The sequence below is a fragment of the Trichosurus vulpecula genome, chromosome 7, assembly GCF_011100635.1.
Source record: "Trichosurus vulpecula isolate mTriVul1 chromosome 7, mTriVul1.pri, whole genome shotgun sequence".
Taxonomy (NCBI): Eukaryota; Metazoa; Chordata; class Mammalia; order Diprotodontia; family Phalangeridae; genus Trichosurus; species Trichosurus vulpecula.
This window is the reverse complement of record NC_050579.1, coordinates 258,913,245-258,934,971: the sequence shown is the minus strand read 5'-3', so window position 1 is coordinate 258,934,971 and position 21,727 is coordinate 258,913,245. Positions and strand designations below refer to the sequence as shown.

The 21,727-nt window shown below is 39.0% G+C and overlaps 1 protein-coding gene across 1 annotated transcript in view; it reads right to left on the bottom strand.

Annotated features, from left to right (window-relative positions):
* Window positions 1–21,727, bottom strand: part of USP43 (ubiquitin specific peptidase 43) — a 116,888-nt gene that overhangs the window by 53,785 nt on the left and 41,376 nt on the right. Inside the window, exons 4-6 of the mRNA XM_036766591.1 lie at window positions 16,662–16,754; window positions 5,751–5,886; window positions 1,055–1,199 (exon numbers count right to left, since the gene is read on the bottom strand). Coding sequence (XP_036622486.1) covers window positions 1,055–1,199; window positions 5,751–5,886; window positions 16,662–16,754 — 374 coding nt within the window. The remainder of the gene's footprint in view (window positions 1–1,054; window positions 1,200–5,750; window positions 5,887–16,661; window positions 16,755–21,727) is intronic.

Below are 21,727 nucleotides of genomic sequence, written 5' to 3'. Positions count from 1 at the left end.
GTCCATGTGGGGAGACATAGTCTTAAATATGAGTGCTCTCTCCAAAGGATTATAAATTTTGATTGCTTATACTTTGCAAAGTATCTTGGGGTTTGGAGGCCAGGTGTTTTTCTTCCCTACTTATTATTCTATCAAGTATTTTTTTGTTTGGGTTTTTTTTTCATGGGACAACTAACTCTTTTGTAGTTTTAACTTACGGTTTCTTGAACTATAGCTCTGGAAAACCAGGATTTGATAAAATCCACTGGGATTCAAATGGAGTTACTTGACTATGCTTTTAAACCCAAAGCACTCTGAATCTCACTGAGTGGCCAATAACAGGTCCCAGCCCAAGCCTCGCTGGTTCATTGTTTAAGTTTTTATGGCTCAGAGTAAGTGTAAACAGCAATTGTTTCTGTTTTGGCCAGAATCTCTGAGGGTCTTCTCCTCTCTGACTGACTGTTTTGTGAAGGCAAGTAGGCCATCTTTTACCTCAATTCTTACCTAGCCTTTAACTATTGAATGGGTGCTGCCTCAGACAAACTGAGACTGAGTTGTCTTGCTTTGCCTATGTCTTGCCTCTGGACTCCTATGACTCTGGAGGAGAGAGGGGGGCTTATGACTTTGCACAGTTCTTCCTCCAAAGCTAATTCACTTGCAAGTCAAGACATCACCCTGCTGATATCACTGGTCCTCTTTGTTGTTGTTCCTCCTTCAAACAACAAACAAACAACCAAATAGCTGATATGGAACAAGAAACACATCTATGTGAAAAACTTAAAACTGATAGGTTTTATTTTCTATTACCCAAGGATATTAAGAGCACACATGGATACTTTGTAAAATGAAAATCAACTGAAAAGCAATCTGACAACCTTCTGTTTAACACCTACTGAAAATCTTTTTGAATTTTAGAATGTTAGAAATAACTTATTAAACATCTTCATAAAAAAAATCAGGAAAACCATACCTGACAGTCCAAAGTACAAACATCAAAAGACTTATGTCTCATGAATCATACTACCTCAACATCCAACTCAAAATCTGAATGGGATGCTACACAGTCCTACTATACCTGAAAATGTGGTAGGAACTCCCCAGATGGGTGACCAAGGAGCTTGGAAAGCATACACGTTGTCTCCTTCTGAAATGTCATTCAAGTCCTCTTCATCAAAGAAAGAACGCTGGAATCCACTGGAGGACAACTCAACCAGAACCACCTGGAATGGAGAAAGCCGTTTCTTTTATTTTTTTTAAAGCTGTAGCCAACACAGCAAAGTAAAAATGACAACATAAGACCTTGATATAGTAATCCCCTTTCTTTCAAAATCAGGGGGTGTAGCAGAATTCCTCATTCTCTCTGTGTCTCTCACTGAGCAGCTGAATAAGATTTTCACCTTTCCTATTTCATAGAAAGGCTCCCTCCAGTTCTGAGATGATTGTCACAGAAATATGCAGGAAAAAAATCCAAATGTATAATAGTTGTTTTAAAAATAACATTGCATAAAATAGCAATCTAAAATTCTCTCCTTTTAGAGTGAGCAAATAGCATGAATACCTTAAAAGGATATAGTGAGCTATGAAAGTAACAACTCTATTTTTCCAACTATCCTGGGTTCATTCTATCCTGGGTGTGATTCACTTGATACAGTCTCCCTGGTTCGGAAAGGGGGTTATTAAGGTAAAGTCAGTTTAGGGCAGAGAAGATTTGGATCTGAATCCTATTCTCATGCTGGAATAAAGAGTATTTTTACTAAGAAAGCAACACTACATTAGGAGGCCAGAGAATATGAGTTCTATTCTTCTTCTACCACCATTTTTCTAATAACTCAGGTTCATAACCTCAGTCATACCTGATTCTTCTTTATTCCTCCCCTCCTCTCCAATCATTGTCAAGTCTATCACTCCAACTGTCTCACCATCTCTCATTATTATTCCTTCCTCATACCACAATTACCCTCATTAGGCCTTCCTCACTTCTCAGGTAGTCTCCTGCAGTAGCCTCCCCTTACATCTCCCTGGATCCAGGCTCTCTTCTTTCCAAATCACTATTCATACAACCACTGATGTTCCTACAGTGTAAGTCTGGCTAGGTCATTCCCTGCTCAACTTTTACTGGCTTTCCTTTTCCTCTAAAATAAAACATGAATTACTCTATTCAGCACAGAAATAGCTTCGCAGCTACAGTCCATCATTCCAGGCTAATCCTATGGCTTCTTTTCATACCTATGTTCCAACCAGACTGATCTCCTTGCTACTGCCTGTCCACAACATTCCATCTCCAGTTTCCAAGTCTTTGCAAAGACTATGCCCTTACCTGGAATGCTCTCCCTTCTTTTTATTGCTTCTTGGAATGTTTAGCTCCTTTCGAGACCCAGATCAAGTGCCACCTCCTTCAAGAAACCTCTCTTATTTTTCCTAGTTGTCCCCCTCCACTGAAATAAATTTGTATTTATTTTGTCTCCTGTGTTTGATCATTTGTGAACACATTATATTGTACTAATAGATTCTAAGCTCCTTGAGGACAAAAACTGTCTCACTTTTGTATCTGTAACCCCAGGACCTAACATAGTAGATAGTTAATAAATACTTGTTATTTGAAAAAAAATACATTATTCAAAAGAAGCAGCAGCAAGATGGGAAAAAAGCAAAGTAAGATGATACTGCATATTAACATGATATACTTAAGTCAGGAAATCTGGGAATCTAGAAACCAGAGTAATTAAACATAATGGAGAACATCTCCACAAAGATCAATACAAGTAAAAACAAAAACATTAACACAATATTATAAAGTCAGAATATAGTTCTGGCCACATGGACTGAGGAGCTGTCATGGGAATGAAGAATTAGATTTCTTTTGCTCAGCCACAGAGGGCAGGCTCAGAAATCATGGGTGGAAATTTCCAACTAGCAAAACGAGACATAATTTGAAGAAAAGATTTCTAACAATTAGAGCTATACCAAAATGTCATGAGTTACCCAGGGAAATCATGGTTTCAAAGTTAGGAGAAACCTTAAAGGTCAACTAGTTCAACCTCCTCGTTTTGTTTAAGAGGTCCAAGTGAAGGCTATAAAGCCACTTGTTGGGTGTGATATTATATCAGTAATTAAGGTGTGCTTTTAGCACCTATTTAATTAAGTGCCCTTGAAGAGTTTGGCCTTTGTTTCTTTGATTAAATTAGGAGTCTTTGATGACCTCCTTGCCTCAAGGGTAAGCCTGGTTTGCATGGGTTTGGGCGACAGGTTTATGACGCCAGAGGGTTTAAGTTGCATTTTTGTGACGCTTTTAGGTCACATGGGTGAGTCGCATGTGTGATGCCCTTTGACCCTGAACAGAATATATAAACTCAAGAGGTTGGCATCTTCCCTTGGGGCTCTCAGTCACTGGAAGAGTGGCATGGGACTCTGGGCAGCCGTTTTAAGAGCCTCCTGGCTTGTGAACCCAGATGTTGATGCTTTCCTGGTAACTAAGAATTGTGATTTGGTCTATTTATATTGTGTATGTTTGTAATTTGTTTGTATTTGCTCCGAAGTTCAGGTTGCTGGCTTTTCCCCCTGAACTAAGTGAATGATATTTGTATGTTGGATGAAAGCGAGATTGTTAACCCCTTAACATTACTTTCCTTAGTAAAGCAAATCACAGAACCTGTGCTGGCAGCTCTTGTAGCTGGTCTTGTTGGGTCTTACACCTCACAACAGCTGCTAGCCACATTGCTGTTACAGATATAGAGGGGATTCTTGTTCAAGCATGGGTTAGACTTCTGAGATTCTTTCTAACTTTGGGTTTCTGTGATTATGTAAAATAATGGAATTGAAAGCAGAATAATCACTTGTGGCGAGTTATTTTTATCTTGGATTTTCAGTGCAAATACAATAAAATACTTTGCAACAAATGCAACTCAAATTCCACTACTAAAAATGTTGAGCTACAACTAGAATCCAGTATGAAAGCTATTTCAGAATCAAAAGTAGAATAATGGCAAAGAAAATTATGATACTATTATATCCTACAGACCCTAAGTGCTAAAAAATTCAGGAGCTAACACAAATATGATAATGTTAATATTTTCATCCACCAATAAAAAATTCTTTGAATGAATCTTTTCAGAGGGAGATTCAAAGCAGCTCCATCACTAAATTATATGCACAGGTGTCAGTTCCCTGGAGCATTCATTTCTTTCACAACAAGAAGTCATGCCACATCTTGAATCTCAAAAGCAAAAAAAAAAAAAACCTAAGTACCAAATGATCTAGAAACAGAATAGATTATGCAATGAACTTTCTAATACAAAGTCAAATAGAAAAGAAAATGAGATAGGCTTTCCACTCTTAAGTTTAACAACATAAAGTGCTTTGAGTCTGTCCTTGTTTCTTTTATTCCTTCCTTCCTTCTCATGAAAATACAGGAAAGAGAGAGTATCCAAAAAAAGCCCATAGTTGACAGTGTCAAATGCTACAAAGGGGTCACAATCCTTTACACACAGAACTCTCTGAATCACAGAATCTGAGCTGGAAGGGAGCTTGGAAGCCATGCTGTCCAATTCCCACACAAGAGGAAGGTGCCCAACAAGCAGTCATCCAACTCCTATCTGAAGACTTCTATAGATGGGGAACATGTCACCCCTTTAAACAGGCTATTCTATTTTTGGACAGATCTAAATGTTAAGGTTTTTCTCTCTGGACTTGGCAGTCATGACTTAGCTGACTCCTCACCCTGTAACATCCCTCCCACTCCGATCCTGAGTCCTCCTAGGGCCCCCATTTTAGAGATGGAACCCGGCTGGCCAGGCATCCTTTCTTCCCACCTGCGCTTCTGACTCTCTAGAGTTTGCTGCTAAGCTCCCAAGTAGGTGACTTTCCCTTTCACCCCTTCCACCTCTTTTGCATGTAGTCTTTCCCCATTAGAATGCAAACTTACTTGTTGAGGGCAAGGACTGTCTTTTTGCTTGCATTCGCAACCCCACCATTTGGCATAGTGCCTAGCACAGTGCAAGCCCTTAGTAAACACCTGTTGCCTCCCTGCTTGTCTACTAAACCACTCTATTTAAAGTTGGAGTTCAGTTCTTTTGCTATTCCTTATTTCCAGGAAACGTGTAGTATTTTCAGATTCTCTCACAAGCTAGGAAAGAGACACCACAGAGAGGAGGGAAAGGATCAAAGAAGGGAAATGATCAGTAGAGTGCCTGGATAGCTCCCACAGATCAAGGGCTTTACAATTTACAAAGTATTTTCCTCCCAACCATCCTACGATGTAAACAACACAAGCATTATCACCCCCATTTCACCGACGTAGAAACCAAGGCTCAGAGAGGCCGGATGATGCGGTCAAGGTCACACTGCCTGAATGTGGCAGAAGTAGGACTCCAGCCCAAGTCTTACAGCTCTAAGCTCAGTGTTCTTTTCATTATCCAAAGTAGCCTCAAAAGGTTTTTTTTAAATTTTAGTTGTTCAGCCTGAAGACCTCTTACTATTACCCACTCTTCCATTAACCTTTCATTAACACAGGACCCACATACAATTTCTATGGCAAAAAGGTGTACCCAATAAATGCCAATCAGGAAAGAACCTGCCTTCGCACACTTTTGAAGATGAAAGTTACATTCCCTTCTAGTCAACTACTGAGTCCAGAGGCAAAAACTAGACACAGTCAGTGAAACAGCGATTACGAGAGAAACGGCTACCATTATTGAGCTTAGTCAGTCTAGACTGCTCAGACATCCTCCTATTATTTTGGAGGTCATCATCTATTAAATTTAATGCCATCAAACCTCATTAGCTGTTATTTTGCCTTCTTCTGCGACCATCTTTCTCAGGGTGGCCACAGTGCTGAAAAGTGGCACGGCCAAACCAATCCTCAAGAACCTCTGACTCTTGGACTGGAAGACCAACGTGACATTTAAGGATCTGGAAAACAGAAGGAACATATTTCTGGAAAGACCAAAATGAACGGTACTTTTGTGTCACAAATTATCAGGTTCAGCATTTAAGAGGTTAATTTCTGCTTCTGTACTTTACAGTACACTTGAGAGTCACAATTTTACAAGGACTCATTATGGTAGGTCTCTGCTTCACACCAGGAACACAGATTTAAAAATCACAGAGTTAAATTTTCATTTTTTTTCAATTATCAAGCACTTTTTTTTCCTCCTTAACAACTCCCCCCATTCATTAAAGCAAAGAAAGAAAAAAATGAGGAGAGAGAGGAGAAAGAGGAAACAAGCGAAAAAGAATCAAAGAAAATATAGGAAAGAAATCACTGCATCATATAAGTATAGTCAAGTAAAACTAAATTCCCACATTGGCCACATCCAAAAACTCGTTTCTTATTCTGCATATTAGCCCATCATCTCTGTGTCATAAGATGGGCAACGTTCTTCTTCGTTAGTCCTCTGGCATCATGGCTGATTAGTGTTGATGTTACAGTGTAAATTGTTCTCTTGGTTCTGTGCACTTCACTCTGTATCAGTTCAGGAAAGACCTGAGTTTCTGAAACTTCTCTTTCTTCACTTCTTACAGCACAATAGCTTTCCTTTATATTTGTGTGCCAGACAGAATGTGTCTGGCCATTTCCTAAGTAATGGAAACTTTTAGTTTCCAGTTCTTTGCCACCACAAAAAGAATTGTGATAAATATTTTTGTACACGTAGGACATTCTCTTCTTTCTTCAATCTCTTTGGACAGTGGTACTGCAGTGTCAAATGACATGCATGCACTGTTTAGCAATTTGGGGGAGGGGATAATTTAAAATTGCTTTCCAGAATAGTTAGACAAATTCATAGCTCCACTCACAGTGCATCGATGTGCCTGTTTTCCTGAATTCCTTCCAACATCCCTCATTTTCAATTTTTGTCAGCTTTGTCAATTTTATAAGTATGAGGTAGGAACTCAGGGTTGATTTAATTTACTTTTCTCTATTAGTGATTTGGATAATTTTTTTTCACATGGCTACAGATCATTTGGGTTTCTTCCCTTGAAAACTACATTTTCATTATCATTCAACCTTTTATTAATCGAGGAATGGTTCTTATTCTTATAAATCTTAATCAGTTCCTTATGTATCTTGGAAACGAGACCTTTATCAGAGAAACTTGCTACATGATCTCATTCTTAATTAATAGGCAAATATTAAAGAAATCCTAGATTTAAAGATAATGCTTCTTTGGAGGAAAACTTCTAAAAATGAATACATAAATTACATAAAATCACATCTTCCTTATTGCTTCACAGTAGCTTATATTCAGCATAATCAACAGCCTGGTTCACTAGGAGAACTGACTCACACAGAAGAACTTAATTCAACAGAACCTGTGGCATTTATTGCCTGCTGCCACCTTAGGCAAAGCAATTGAACTCCTGTGCCTCAGGTTCCTCAGCAATAAAATGATGGGGTTGGTTCAAATAGCTTTCATACAAAACCTTCACTGTACAAACTATTTGACCTAGAGGCTTATATCCCTAAGACATCAAAGACGAAGGAAATATGTAAACTGGACACATACAAAAATGCATTATGAAAATATTCATAACAACACTTTTTGTTGTAGAAAAGAACTAGAGGGGCAGAGCCAAGATGGCGGATGGTAAGCAGGGACTAGCGTGAGCTCCGGACCAAGTCCCTCCAAAAACCTATAAAAAATGGCTCTGAACCAATTCTAGAACAGCAGAACCCGCAGAACAGCAGAGGGAAGCAGGGCTCCAGCCCAGGACAGCCTGGATGGTCTCTAGGTGAGGTCTATCCCACACAGAGCTGGGAACGGAGTGGAACAGAGCCCAGCCTGAGCGGCATGGAACAACCAAACTTGGAGTCGGGCGGAGGGGGCCCTAGCGCCCTGAATCAGTGAGCTGCGGCAGTTACCAGACCCCTCGACCCACAAACACCAAAGACTGAGGAGAAGGTTAGTGGGAAAAGCTGCGGTAGTGGAAGGAGTTCCCCATTCGGCTTCCAGCCCTGGGGCAGCGGAGGTGGGGCAGCTACAGTTGCTGCTGCTTCTGGCTCCAGGCCCACCTGGTGGGAGGAATTAAGTGGCGGATCAGAGTAGGAGCGCACAGCCTATTGAAGATCTAAGCCCAGCCTGGGCTGGGGGTTTTGGGGAAGGAGGAGTGCTGGTGTGACAGAGCTGGTACCTCCCCCACAAACGTGGAACACAGAACTCGTTAGTCTACAAGCAGTCATACCCCACTGAAAATCTCAAGGGTCAAGTTAGTTGGTTGGGAATATGGCCAGGCAGCAAAAGCATACCCAGATTCAGTCTCAGACTTTGGATTCTTTCTTTGGTGACAAAGAAGACCAAAACATACAGCCTAAAGAAGACAACAAAGTCATAGAGCCTACAACAAAAGCCTCCAAAAAAAACATGAACTGGTCCCAGGTCATGGAAGAGCTCAAAAAGGATTTGGAAAAGCAAGTTAGAAAAGTAGAGGAAAAATTGGGAAGAGAAATGAGAAGGATGCGAGAAAACCATGAAAAACAAGTCAATGACTTGCTAAAGGAGACCCAAAAAAATACTGAAAAATACACTGAAGAAAACAACACCTTAAAAAATAGACTAACTCAAATGGCAAAAGAGCTCCAAAAAGCCAATGAGGAGAAGAATGCCTTGAAAGGCAGAATTAGCCAAATGGAAAAGGAGGTCCAAAAGACCACTGAAGAAAATACTACTTTAAAAATTAGATTGGAGCAAGTGGAAGCTAGTGACTTTATGAGAAATCAGGATATTATAAAACAGAACCAAAGGAATGAAAAAATGGAAGACAATGTGAAATATCTCATTGGAAAAACCACTGACCTGGAAAATAGATCCAGGAGAGATCATTTAAAAATTACTGGACTACCTGAAAGCCATGATCAAAAAAAGAGCCTAGATATCATCTTTCAAGAAATTATCAAAGAGAACTGCCCTGATATTCTAGAGCCACAGGGCAAAATAGAAATTGAAAGAATCCATCGATCGCCTCCTCAAATAGATCCCAAAAAGAAATCTCCTAGGAATATTGTCGCCAAATTCCAGAGCTCCCAGATAAAGGAGAAAATACTGCAAGCAGCCAGAAAGAAACAATTTGAGTATTGTGGAAACACAATCAGAATAACCCAAGATCTGGCAGCTTCTACATTAAGAGATAGAAGGGCTTGGAATGTGATATTCCGGAGGTCAATGGAGCTAGGATTAAAACCAAGAATCACCTACCCAGCAAAACTGAGTATCATGCTCCAAGGCAAAATATGGATTTTCAATAAAATAGAGGACTTTCAAGCTTTCTCAGTGAAAAGACCAGAACTGAATAGAAAATTTGACTTTCAAACACAAGAATCAAGAGAAGCATGAAAAGGTAATCAAGAAACAGAAATTGCAAGGGACTTACTAAAGTTGAACTGTTTTGTTTACATTCCTACATGGAAAGATGACATGTATGATTCATGAGACCTCAGTATTAGGGTAGCTGAAGAGAATATGCATATGTATATGTTTAGGTATATACATATATATATAAGTGAATGTGTTTGTATGTATATATCTACATGTATATGTATGTATGTGTGTGTATGTGTATATGTGTGTGTGTGTGTGTGTGTGTGTGTGTGTGTGTGTATGGAAAAGAGAAAGAGCAGACACAGGGTGAGTTGAAGATGACGGGAAGATATCTAAAAGAAATAAAATGAAATTAAGGGATGAGAGAGCAACATACTGAGAGAGGGAGATAGGGAGAGATAGAATGGGGTGGATTATCTCACATAAAGGTGGCAAGAGGAAGCAGTTCTGTGGGAGGAGGGGAGAGGGCAGGTGAGGTGGGAATGGGTGAGCCTTGCTCTTATCAGATTTGGCCTGAGGAGGGAATATAATACATACTCAGTTGGGTATCTTACCCCACAGGAAAAAAGAGGGAGGAAGACAAAAAAAAATAAAAGGGGGGGATGATGGAGGGGAGGGCAGATGGGGGTGGAGGTAATCAAAACAAACACTTTGGAAAGGGGACAGGGTCAAGGGAGAAAATTCAATAAAGCGGGATGGGGTGGGAAGGAGCAAAATGTAGTTAGTCTTTCACAACATGAGTATTGTGGAAGGGTTATACATAATGATACACATGTGGCCTAGGTTGAATTGCTCGACTTCTTAGGAAGGGTGGGTGGGAAGGGAAGAGGATAGAGAATTTGGAACTCAAAGTTTTAAAATCAGATGTTCAAAACCAACAACAAAAAAAAAAGTTTTTGCATGCAACTAGAAAATAAGATACACAGGCAATGGGGTGTAGAAATTTATCTTGCCCTACAAGAAAGGAAGGGAAAAGGGGATGAGAGAGGAGGGGAGTGATAGAGGGGAGGGCTGACTGGGGAACAGGGCAACCAGAATATAATCCATCTTGGAGTGGGGGGGAGGGTAGAAATGGGGAGAAAATTTGTAATTCAAACTGTTGTGAAAATCAATGCTGAAAACTAAATATGTTAAATAAATAAATTTAAATTAGAAAAGAACTAGAAACAAAGTAGGTATCCATCAACTGGCTGAATAAATCATTTTCTATAAATGTAATAAATTGTGCTATAAGAAATGATAAAAGGCACAAATTCAGCAAAATTCAGGTGCTTAATAAACGTTTTAAATAATTTAATCTACCATCCACATGAATTTTCTTTCTTGTATATTCTTCTCCATTTAAAATATTCACAATTCCTTCCACTGATTTAGCCATAATCCATGCCCTTTATCATCCTGCTCACTCTTCTCAGGATGGTCTTCAGCTTGTTAATGTACTTTTTAAATACGGAACCCAAATGTGGTATAAAGCAAGTTCATAAATCACAGTGAAAGGTATGCTGTCCTTTTAGGTCTTTTTTCATAAAAAGTTTAATGATGAAAAGTGCTTTTGTTCAAAGGAAAAGGTTTGTATTCATTTTGAAGTTATATACGAACATTTTTCATACCTAATATAAGTAGAAAAATAACTTTGTTTCAATATATGTTTCTAAATTACCTGTATGAAGAAACAAGTTTCAGATGGGATTTTGGCCAGTTTTAGAGAGAAAACAACCTCTGGTATATAGACTTGCCTTCAATCATTTCCAGTATCAGGGTCTTTTCTAATGAATCCTGTCTTCTCATTATGTAGTCAAAGTATTTAAGCTTCAGACTTTGCTGTTTGACCCTCTAATAATAATCTTAATTAATTTCTCTAAGTATTGACTAATTTGATCTCCTTGCTGTCCAAGGGACTCTCAAAAGTCTTCTCCAGTACCACAATTCAAAAGTATCACTTCTGTGGTGCTCAGCTTTCCTTATAGTGCAACTCCTACTGCCATATATTGCTATTGGAAAAACCATAGTTTTGACTACGTGTACCTTTGTTGACAAGGAGATGTGTCTGCTGTTTAACATACTTTCCAGACTTGCCATAGGTTTCCTTCCCAGAAACAAACATCTTTTTAATTTCATGGCTATAGTCTCTGTCTGCAGTGATCTCTTTTTAAGACTAATTTATTTATTTATTTTTTCAATATTGCCACCAAGATTTTGAGTAATAAATTTCAGATTCTGAATTATAAATTTTCTCCCCATCTCTGCACTCCCCTGAACCCCAAGATGGTATGTATTCTGATTGCCCCTTTCCCTAGTCTGCCCTTCCTTCTATCAGCCCACTCTCCCACCCTTATTTTTTTGTAGGGTCAGATAGATTCCTATCTGAAATACATAAGATATACATTGCCTGTATATCTTATTTCCCAGTTGCATGTAAAAACAATTTTTTTTAAACATTTGTTTTTAGAACTTTGAATTCCAAATTCTCTCTCTTCTTCCCTCCCCACCCTCCCTCCTTGAGAAGGCAAATAATTCAATATAGGTTATATATGTATTGTTATGCAAAACACTTCTATAATAGTCATGTTGTGAAAGACTAACTATATTTCCTTCCATCCTATCCTGCCCCCCTTTATACAGTTTTCTCCTTTGACCCTGTCCCTTTTCAAAAGTGTTTGCTTTTGACTATCCCCTCTCCCAATCTGCCCTCCCTTCTATCATTCCCCCCCAATTCCCTTCCCCCCTACTTTCCTGTAAGATACCCAATTGAGTGTGTATGTTATTCCCTGCTTAAGACAAATCTGAGAGCAAGGTTCACTCATTCCCTTTCACCTATCCCCGCTTCCCTAACATTATAACAGCTTTTTCTTGCCACTTTTATGTGAGATAATTTACCCCATTCTATCTCTCCCTTTCTCTTTCTCCCAATAGATCCTTCTCTCACCCCTTAATTTTATTTTTTTAGATATCACCCCTTCATATTCAACTCACAATGTGCCCTCTGTCTATATATATATATATATATATATATATATATATATATATATATATATATATATATATATATATATATATATATATATGTATATATATATATATATGTATATATGTGTGTGTGTGTGTGTATATATATGTGTGTGTGTGTATGTATATTCCCTTCAATTACCCTAATACTGAGAAAGGTCTCATGACTTAACAAATATCATCTTTCCATGTAGGAATGTAAACAGTTCGACTCTAGTAAAGTCCCTTATGGTTTCTCTTTCCTGTTTAAATTTTCTATTCAGCTATGGTCTTTTCATTGAGAAAGCTTGAAAGTCCTCTATTTCACTGAAAATCCTTTTTTTGCAGTTAAGTATTATACTCAGTTTTGCTGGGTAGGTGATTCTTGGTTTGAATCCTAGCTCCTTTGATGTCCAGAATGTCATATTCCAAGCCCTTCAATCCCTTAAGGTAGAAGCTGTTAGATCTTGTGTTATCCTGATTGTGTTTCTACCATATTCGAATTATTTCTTTCTGGCTGCTTGCAATATTTTCTCCTTGACCTGGGAACTCTGGAATTTGGCTACAATATTCCTAGAGTTTTCTTTTGGGGATCTTTTTCAAGAAGCAATCAGTGAATTCTTTCAATTTCTATTTTACCCTTTGGTTCTAGAATATTAGGGCAGTTTTCCTTGATAATTTCTTGAAAGATGATGTCTAGGCTTTTTTGATCATGGTTTTCAGGTACTCCAATAATTTTTAAATTATCTCTCCTGGATCTATTTTCCAGGTCAGTGCTTTTTTTCCAATGAAATATTTCACATTGTCTTCTATTTTTTCATTCTTTTGATTCTGTTTTATAATTTCTTGATTTCTCATAAAATCATTAGCTTCCATTTGCTCCATTCTAATTTTTAAGGAATTATTTTCTTCAGTGGTCTTTTGGACCTCCTTTTCCATTTGGATAATTTTACCTTTCAAGGCATTCCTTTCCTCACTGGCTTTTTGGACTTCCTTTGCCATTTGGGTTAGTCTATTTTTTAAGGTGTTATTTTCTTCAGTACTTTTTTCGGTCTCCTTTAGCAAGTGATTGACTCATTTTTCATGATTTTCTTGCATCCCTCTGATTTCTCTTCCCAATTTTTCCTCTACTTCTCTCACTTGATTTTCAAAATCCTTTTTTGAGCTCTTCCATGGCCTGAGACCAATTCATATTTTTCTTGGAGGCTTTTGATGTAGGATTTTTGACTTTGTTGTCTTCTTCTGGCTGTATGTTTTGATCTTGTCACCAAAGTAAGATTCTACAGTGTGATTTTTTTTACACTGCCTGCTCATTTTCCCAGCCAATTACTTGACTTTTTAGCTCTCTGCCAAGGTAGGACTCTGCTTCCAGAGTGGAGAGTGCTCTGTCCAAGCTCCAGGGGTTTTGTGCTGCTGTTTTCAGAGCTACTTCTAGGCACCTGTAAATCTTCAGTTCTTCTGAGGTGGTATGATTCAGTGAGAGGTGTTTACTCCTCTGCAGCATAACTTCTAGGGGGACTCCCTCTCCACAGCCACCACTAGCTCTGCCACAACACCAGCACTGCTCCTCACCCCAGGACCACCAACTAGGACTGTGACCCACATCAAAGCAGAGCAAAGCAAGAGAATCCTGCCTCAGTGTCAGCAAAGAGATCCCTTCACTCCTGCTCTGATCAGCTGCTTGACTCCCCCCACTGTCTGTGGGCCTGGAGCTCAGGAAGTAGTCACTGCTGCTGTTGCTGCTGCAGCCACCTCTGCCTCCCTGGGGCTGGACCGCATCCTTCTCTCACCCAGTTCAAACAGAGTGGTCCCCCCCGCCCCAGATCTACTAAGCTGTCTTTGGCATTTGTGGGTTAAGAAGTCTGGAAACCACCACAGCTCAGTGATTCAGGGCCCTGAGGCCTGCTCCACCTGGTCTGCTCTGACCTGGTCTGTCCTGGCAAGGCCCACACTGGGCTGTGCTCCATTCCTAGCAATGATGCAATAGACTCTTCCCAGCTACCATCCAGCCTATGTTAGGCTGGAGACTTGTTTCACTCTGTTGTTGTGTGGGTTCTATAGCTCTAGAATTTGTTTAGAGTCATTTTTACGGGTGTTTGGAGGGATTGGAAGGATTTGTGGGAGAGCTCAAGGGATTTCCTGTTTTCACTCTGCCATCTTAGCTCTGCCCCCTGCAGTGATCTTTAAGCCCAAAAATGTAAGAGCTGACACTGCTTCCATTTCTTCTCCATTTGCCAAAAAGTGATGAGACCAACTGCCATGAACTTGTTTTTTTGATGTTAAGCTGCAAGCCTGCTTTTACACTCTCGTTTTTCACTCTCATAAAGAGGTTTCTTAATTCTTCACTTTTTGCTATCAGTGGTACATATCTGAGATCACTTTCTTGCGGCAACCTTAATTTTGGCTTTTGATTCATCCAGCCTGGCAATTCCCACGATATACTCTGCATATGAGTTAAATAAATAAGGTAATACAGCCTTGTACCCTTCTAATGTTAAACCAATCAGCTGCTCCACAATCAATTCTAACTGTTGCTTCTTAACCTGCATACAGGTTCCTCAGGAGACAAGTTAAGATGACTTGGTACTCCCATCTCTTCAAGGACTTGTCACATTTTGTTGTGATCCACACAGTCAAAGGCTTTAGTGCAGTCAATGAAGCAGAAGGAGATGTTTTTCTGGAATTCCCTTGCTTTCTCCATAAGCCAGCAAATGTGGCAATTTGGTCTCTAGTTCCTCTGCCTCTCTAAAAGCTAGTCTGCTTTTCTGGTAATTCTCACTTCACATATTATTGAAGCCTAGCTTGCAGAATCTTAAGCACAACCTTGCTGGTATGTGAAATAAATGCAATTGTTTGGAAATGCAAACATTCTTTGGCATTGCCCTTCTATAGGATTGGGACAACTGATCTTTTCCATACCAGTAGTCACTGTTGAATTTTCCAAATTTGCTAGCATATCAAATGTAGCACTTTAACAGCATCCCCTTTTAGGATTTTAAATAGTTGAGCTGGAATTCCATCACCTCCATTAGCTTTATTGTTAGCAACACTTCCTATGGCCCACTTGACTTCATTTTCCAGGATTATCTGGCTCAAGATCAGAAACCACACCATCACGGTTATCGGTGATGTTAAGATATTTCTTGTATAGTTCTTCTGTACAGTCCTGCCACCTTTTCTTAATCTCTTCTGCTTCTATTAAGTCCCTACCATTTCTGTCTTTTATCATTCCCATTTTTGCATGAAATATTCCCTCAATATCTCTAGTTTTCTGGAAAAGATCTCTTGCCTTTCCCATTCTATTGTATTCTTCTATTTCTTTGCAACGTCCATTTAAGCAAATCTTATCTCTCCCTGCTATTCTCTAGAATTCTGTATTCAGTTGGGTTTATCTTTCCCCTTGTCCTTTACCTTTCACTTCCCTTCTTTCTTCAGCTATTTGTAAAGTCTCATCAGACAGCTGTTTTGCATTCTTGCTCTTTTTCTTTGGAATTTTTTTTGTTGCTACCTCCTGCACAATATTGCAGACCTCTGCCTATAGAGTTCTTTAGGTACTCCTTCTACCAGAACTAATCTCTTAAATCTATTAAGTCCTTCTACTTCATAAAAGATGTTATTTAGGTCATACCTATATGGTATGAGGGTATACCCTACTTTCTGCAATGTAAGTCTTAATTTCGGAGTTAGAAGCTCATAAATTTGAGCCACAATCATCTCCAGGTCTTGTTTTAACTGACTATTATACAGAGCTTCTCCACTTTTAGCTACAAAGAATATAACCAATCCGAATTTTGGGATATTGACTACTTGGTGCTATCCAAGATACCTTTTGGGCTGTTGAAAAAGAGTGTATGCTATGACCAGCAAGTTATCTTGACAAAATTCTATTAGTCTCTGCCCTACTTCATTCTGTACCCCAATGCCAAACTTCCCTGTTAATCCAATTATGTTTTGATTTCCTACTTTAGCATTCTAATCCCCTATGATGAATGTGACACATTTTTGGTGTTATTTCTAGAAGATGTTGTAAGTCTTCATAGAATTGGCCACAGTTGATTGAAAGAGCTTCAAAAGCTATGTTCCAGTATGGAAGAGGATTTCTTCAACTGAAGAGTGATGAGGATCAACAGGCAAGCAGTGAGTAGAGCAGAGTTTAGGGTAGTGCCAATGTTCCTGAACAGTGTATTTTAAGGATATTTTAAAGGGGAGAGAACTTTCAGCTAAAGTAATGAAAAAAAAAAAAAAGGATCTTCATAAAGGCTGCAGCATCTGAACTGACTCAAAAAAAAAAAAAAAGACAGAGAAAGTAACATAAGGCCCAAAGCTTTCCCAAGAAGGGTTAGGTTTAAAATTGAGTTAAGTGGTTGGGATCTGAAGTTCACATACCTGGTCTGACATGATGGAATGGGTAGTGACACACAAAGGAAAGGATCAAAGGTATTGCTCTGTTTTTGGCAGTGAGGACAGGTCAACGAAGACCTGTAACAAAAAAGATTAAATTTAAGACCATTGGTTAATGTACTTTCATGGCAAAAGAGTTTTTTATAAATTGTGTGTACAAATTTATAAATTACAGTTGCAAATAGACACATTTCCCCTACCTTGTAAATAAAATTAAATACTGTTCCATTGGCTGCTAATCAGAAGGTGAAACTGAAAAATCAGACTGGTAAAATGGTCCTACTACCTCCAACAGTATAGCTTTCATGACACTGTCCAGATAGATTTTAACGTATCGGAACAATGGGATCATAGATCTAGAGGCCTGATTAGACCTGACAGGGATGAGATCTCATAGTTAAGTCCTAACTCCTTGTTTTATAGATGAAGAAACTGAAATCCAATGAGGTAATGTGACTTGCCCAAGGTCACAAAGGTGTTAATGTTAATTGTTATGTTAATATATTGTTAATGTATTTTTGCTTAATGGGAAGATCTTTCCCATCCATTAATATGCCCATATGACCTGATTAAGTCACATAGAAGTCACATGAGTCTATAGTGGGAAGATCTTAGTGAATAGGTGGAACAGGAAGGGTGGAGCAGAGCTGACAGGAAGGAAGTTAGAGCTGAGAAAGAGGAAGCAGGCAGCTAGCTGTGCATGTTCGTTTGTGCAAAGGCCCTAGCAAGGAGAGGCTTGGGGATGGCGGTGCCCCCTGCATTGTTATTATGCATAGACCTCTTTGGTGCTATGATGGATTTGGCTTTCAGGTGTTGGGATTCAGTTTTCTGGTGTTTGAATAAATGTTTTAGTTTTGTCTTCCATACAGAAAGTCTATTATATTTTGTGATTCGGAACTATGGCAGCATATTCATAGCTTCCATTGGCACTGTGAATATTGTGTTGGTGCTACAGTAGTATCAAACGGAATTTAAACCCGACATCCATTTTTTCCAAAGTAGCATGTGCTGCTTCCCCTGCCCTTGAGAAGAACACCCAATTTTTAAATAATATACACTATCATTTAAATTTCTATTAATTTCATTGCCATATTTCTAGTTATGTCCCACTGGAAAAAAATACAATCTGAAAATGAACCACTGTATGTATCAGCATAATGAACCAGGCTGCCAGACACAGGCTGTACACATGAGGAAGAACTTATTATTTTACTGGGCCATCTGTGTGGTTCTTTCTTAATAACACAGTTTTAGAGTGGGAAAAAATCCTAGAAATCCGAGTTTAACCTGTTGTAATATTAATTAAGGGGGGACTTTTTTTTGACTGTTTTCTCTTTTGGAGTACTTATTTAATCAAGTGCCCTTGATGAGTCTGGCCTTTGTTTCTTTGATTAAATCAGGAGTCTTTGATGACCTCCTTGCCTCAAGGGAAAGCCTGGTTATAGGTTAGAGTGACATGTTTGTGACGCCAGAGGCTTTTAGGCCACGTGAGTTTGAGTCCCAGGTTTGTGATGCTTTTAGGTCATGTGGGTTTGAGTCGCACATTGTGACCCCCTTTGTAAAAGGAATCAGTGAATGGGAAGATCTTCCCTGTCCATTTGAGGGGGCTTCGGGGGTGGGGCTCTCAGCATCCTGGGGGGAAGTGGCTAGGACTGGAGCCAATGGAAGCCTGTGGTGGGAGGAGCTTGCTGAACAGTTGGAGCAGAGCTAAGAGGCAGTTGGTGAGGCATCTGTAGAGAGCACTTAAGAGCTGAAGGAGAGAGGAAGCAGTCAGCTAGCTGGAACACAGCTTGGAGACTGTGGTGGAAGCAGCAGCAACGGCAGCAGGCGCTACAAAAAGGTAGGACTGATCCTCGTGGAGACTGGAGAGCACAGAGCAGGGGCTTGAGGCCAGTGGGTGGTCTTCTTGCTAGAGGGCCCTGGCATTGGGGGGAAGCACCAGTATGGCTTGGCTTGCTGCCATAATGTTTTTCTGTGGCCTCCTGGTCACTACTGTGAGATGGGCATACTGGTCTTGGAAGGTTCTTGCCAGGATGTCGTATTGGGGACACTGGTCCGTGGGTCTGCTACTTTTGAGTTTCAATAAATGCTTTAACTCCTCTGCCTTCTACTTAGAGAATTCCTTATATCCTGCGATTCTGGACCATTCAGGCATATTCATGGTTATCTTTGAAGTCATGAATTCTGCCTTACTGATATAACAAGATATAAAAACCCAGAGGTTGGCATTTTCCCTTGGGGCTCTCAGTCACTGGAAGAGTGGCGTGAGACTCTGGGTGGCCATTTTAAAAGCCCCCAGCTTGTAAACCCAGATGTTGATGCTTTCCTATGAATTGTGATTTGGTCCGTTTATATTGTCTCTGTTTGTAATTTGTTTGTATTTACTCTGAGGTTCAGGTTGCTGGCTTTTTCTCCTGAACTCAGTGAATGATATCTGTATGTTGGATTAAAGTAAGATTGTTAACCCCTTAAAGTTACTTTCCTTAGTAAAGCAGATCAAAAGAACCTGTGTTAGCAACCCTTCTGTGTGCTGGTTGTTGTTGGTTTTACACAGCCACAGTAGCTGCTAGCAAGATTGTTACCACACCCATCCACGTTGAGATTGAAGAAACTGAAGTTCAGAGAAAGGACGTTACTCACCCAGGTCACACAAGTATTAAGCAAAACTGAGATCTGAACTCATGTCTTCTGATTCAAAAGCTAGTACTTTTCCTACCATATCACATTGCCTTTTCTGCTCTTCTCTGTCCTCCCCTCCCCTTACCTTTTCCCCAATTAGTGGCCACAATACAAAATGAAGTACAGTTTATTATCTATTGAACAAAGTTTTATTCTTGTTCATCTATTCAAGGAAAAATGAAATGTTCTATACTCTAAAATCTTTTAAAGCACCCAAATATTAAGTATTTGTGCATGTAGATTCCCAGGTCCAAGGACATGAGTTTATGATGGTTAACATAAATAAATACCAGAGAGTTTCAACTCTTGAGGAACTGTATACATCCACATATTATGGCAGAAGTCAGCCAGCAAAAATGTTGTTCCAATCCTACCCCAGGATACATGGGCAGAGTAAAGAAGAAAAAAAAAACACACTTGCCACATAATTTCCAGATCTATTTTCTCATGACACTGTCCATCAAACTATAGCAGGGAGGGTACTGGACTTGAAGCTAGGAAGATCTGGTTTAAAATTTCTGCATTGGATACTTACTAGCTATGTGACCCTAGGCAAGTCATTTAACTTCTCTGTGCCTCCATTTCCTTATCTGTAAAATGAATATAACAGACTCAATGGCCTCTAAGGATTCTTTCAGCTCTAAATCTCTGGTCCTAAGACTCAATATAGACACAACTCCATCAAGGGATTGCATGTTCAGAAAGAAGCTATCAATGACACGAAGAATCCAAGAAAGCCTTCCTCCAGCCTAAATTTCAGTGAAAAAAAAAATTCCAAAGTCATTCCACTCATCTCTTTGATGTCTCTAGGTCAAACTAGGATAGGTCTATGTTAATATTCATTTCTTCTGTATCATTTTACTTACACATCCCATCCTCCTGACTATAATATCACGCACACTAAGTAACTTCTTATTACTCCCACAACTTACATCTTCCAATATTTCAAATTGCTAGTTAATGATTTTTTTTTTAAAAAGGGCTTTACTGGAAAATTCTCCATACAAATAGAGGTGGCTTAGTCAGCCACCATTAATGAAGCTTTAATGCCCTCTCCAGTATTGCTGTAGCTCACCAAAATGGATACTGCCATTCACTCATGCTTTAAATGAACTGTGTCTCTAACTTTAAAGTCTCTTGCTTTAGGAAAGAAAATACCAAATATATTTCTGCTATCGTGTTAATTTTTCAGTGGTATAATTTGTCCCTTAATGTTACCACGTGCATTCATTTTCTCAGACGACTCTTTATACTTCTGACTTCACAAAATACACAAGCCACTGTGGATATTTAATTGATAGACATATTAACTTACTTGTGGTATTATTTTCCAACTTCCCACCAAATGTACCTTTTTAAAATCTCCTTTTCTTCTCTTACACTTCTGTCCTTTTCTCTTTTATACATTTCTACTACCTGTGCCTTAAACCTATGACTGGCACTCACAGACACTATTTAGCCACACGAGCATGAGGCTGAAAAAGTTGATATCTATTTTATGACATTTTCCCTAAAGTCCTTGGGGTATTTTTTTGTTTTACAGAACTTGTGCTTCCTCAGCATAATATAATTGTAAACAGTTGATATTATTACAAATTTATTTACAATAGCAAAAGCAGCAAAATGTTCAAGGTTAAAAAAACTGTTTGTGACTGAGTTAAGACAGCTAAATTCAATAAACATTTATTAAGCACTCACTATAACAAAGAAAGACAGTACAGTCCCTGTCCTCAAGGAGCTTACAATCTAATGGAGATAGTCTTGTGAACACCAGTGCTCGCATACTGGAGTTCAGTTGACTTTTATAAGGTAGATTGCTTTTGTCTTTTTGCAGAATCACACAGTCTCAGCGTTGAAATGAATCTCCAAGGTCATCTACTCTGGTAAATATCCAAACAGGAACGCTCAGTATAACAGCCCAAAACATAGTCAGCCAGCCTTCATTTGATGATGTCCAATGATGGGAAACTATCTTTCATCAAATAAATTCATTTTACCTTTTATTTTGCTTAATTCACTTTTCCTTAGTTCATGTAAGTCCTCTCAAACTTCTCTAAATTCTTCACATTCATCAAGTGAGTGTCATATACAGTAACAGCAATATTGTTCAAAGATAACTGTGACAACCAAGTTATTCTGGGCACTATAAATACTCAAATCGACTATAAAGGACCTATGAAGGAAGATACTAGACACCTCCAGAGAAAGTACTGATAAACAGAAGTACACATAGTATGGTTTTACATATATTTATAAATCAGTGTGAAATGGTGGCCTTCTCTAGTATAGGGTGAGGAGGGGAGGGAAGAAGAGAGAGATGTAGTTTGGAACTTAAAATGTAACCAAAAAAATAAAAGAAAGATTAAAAACAA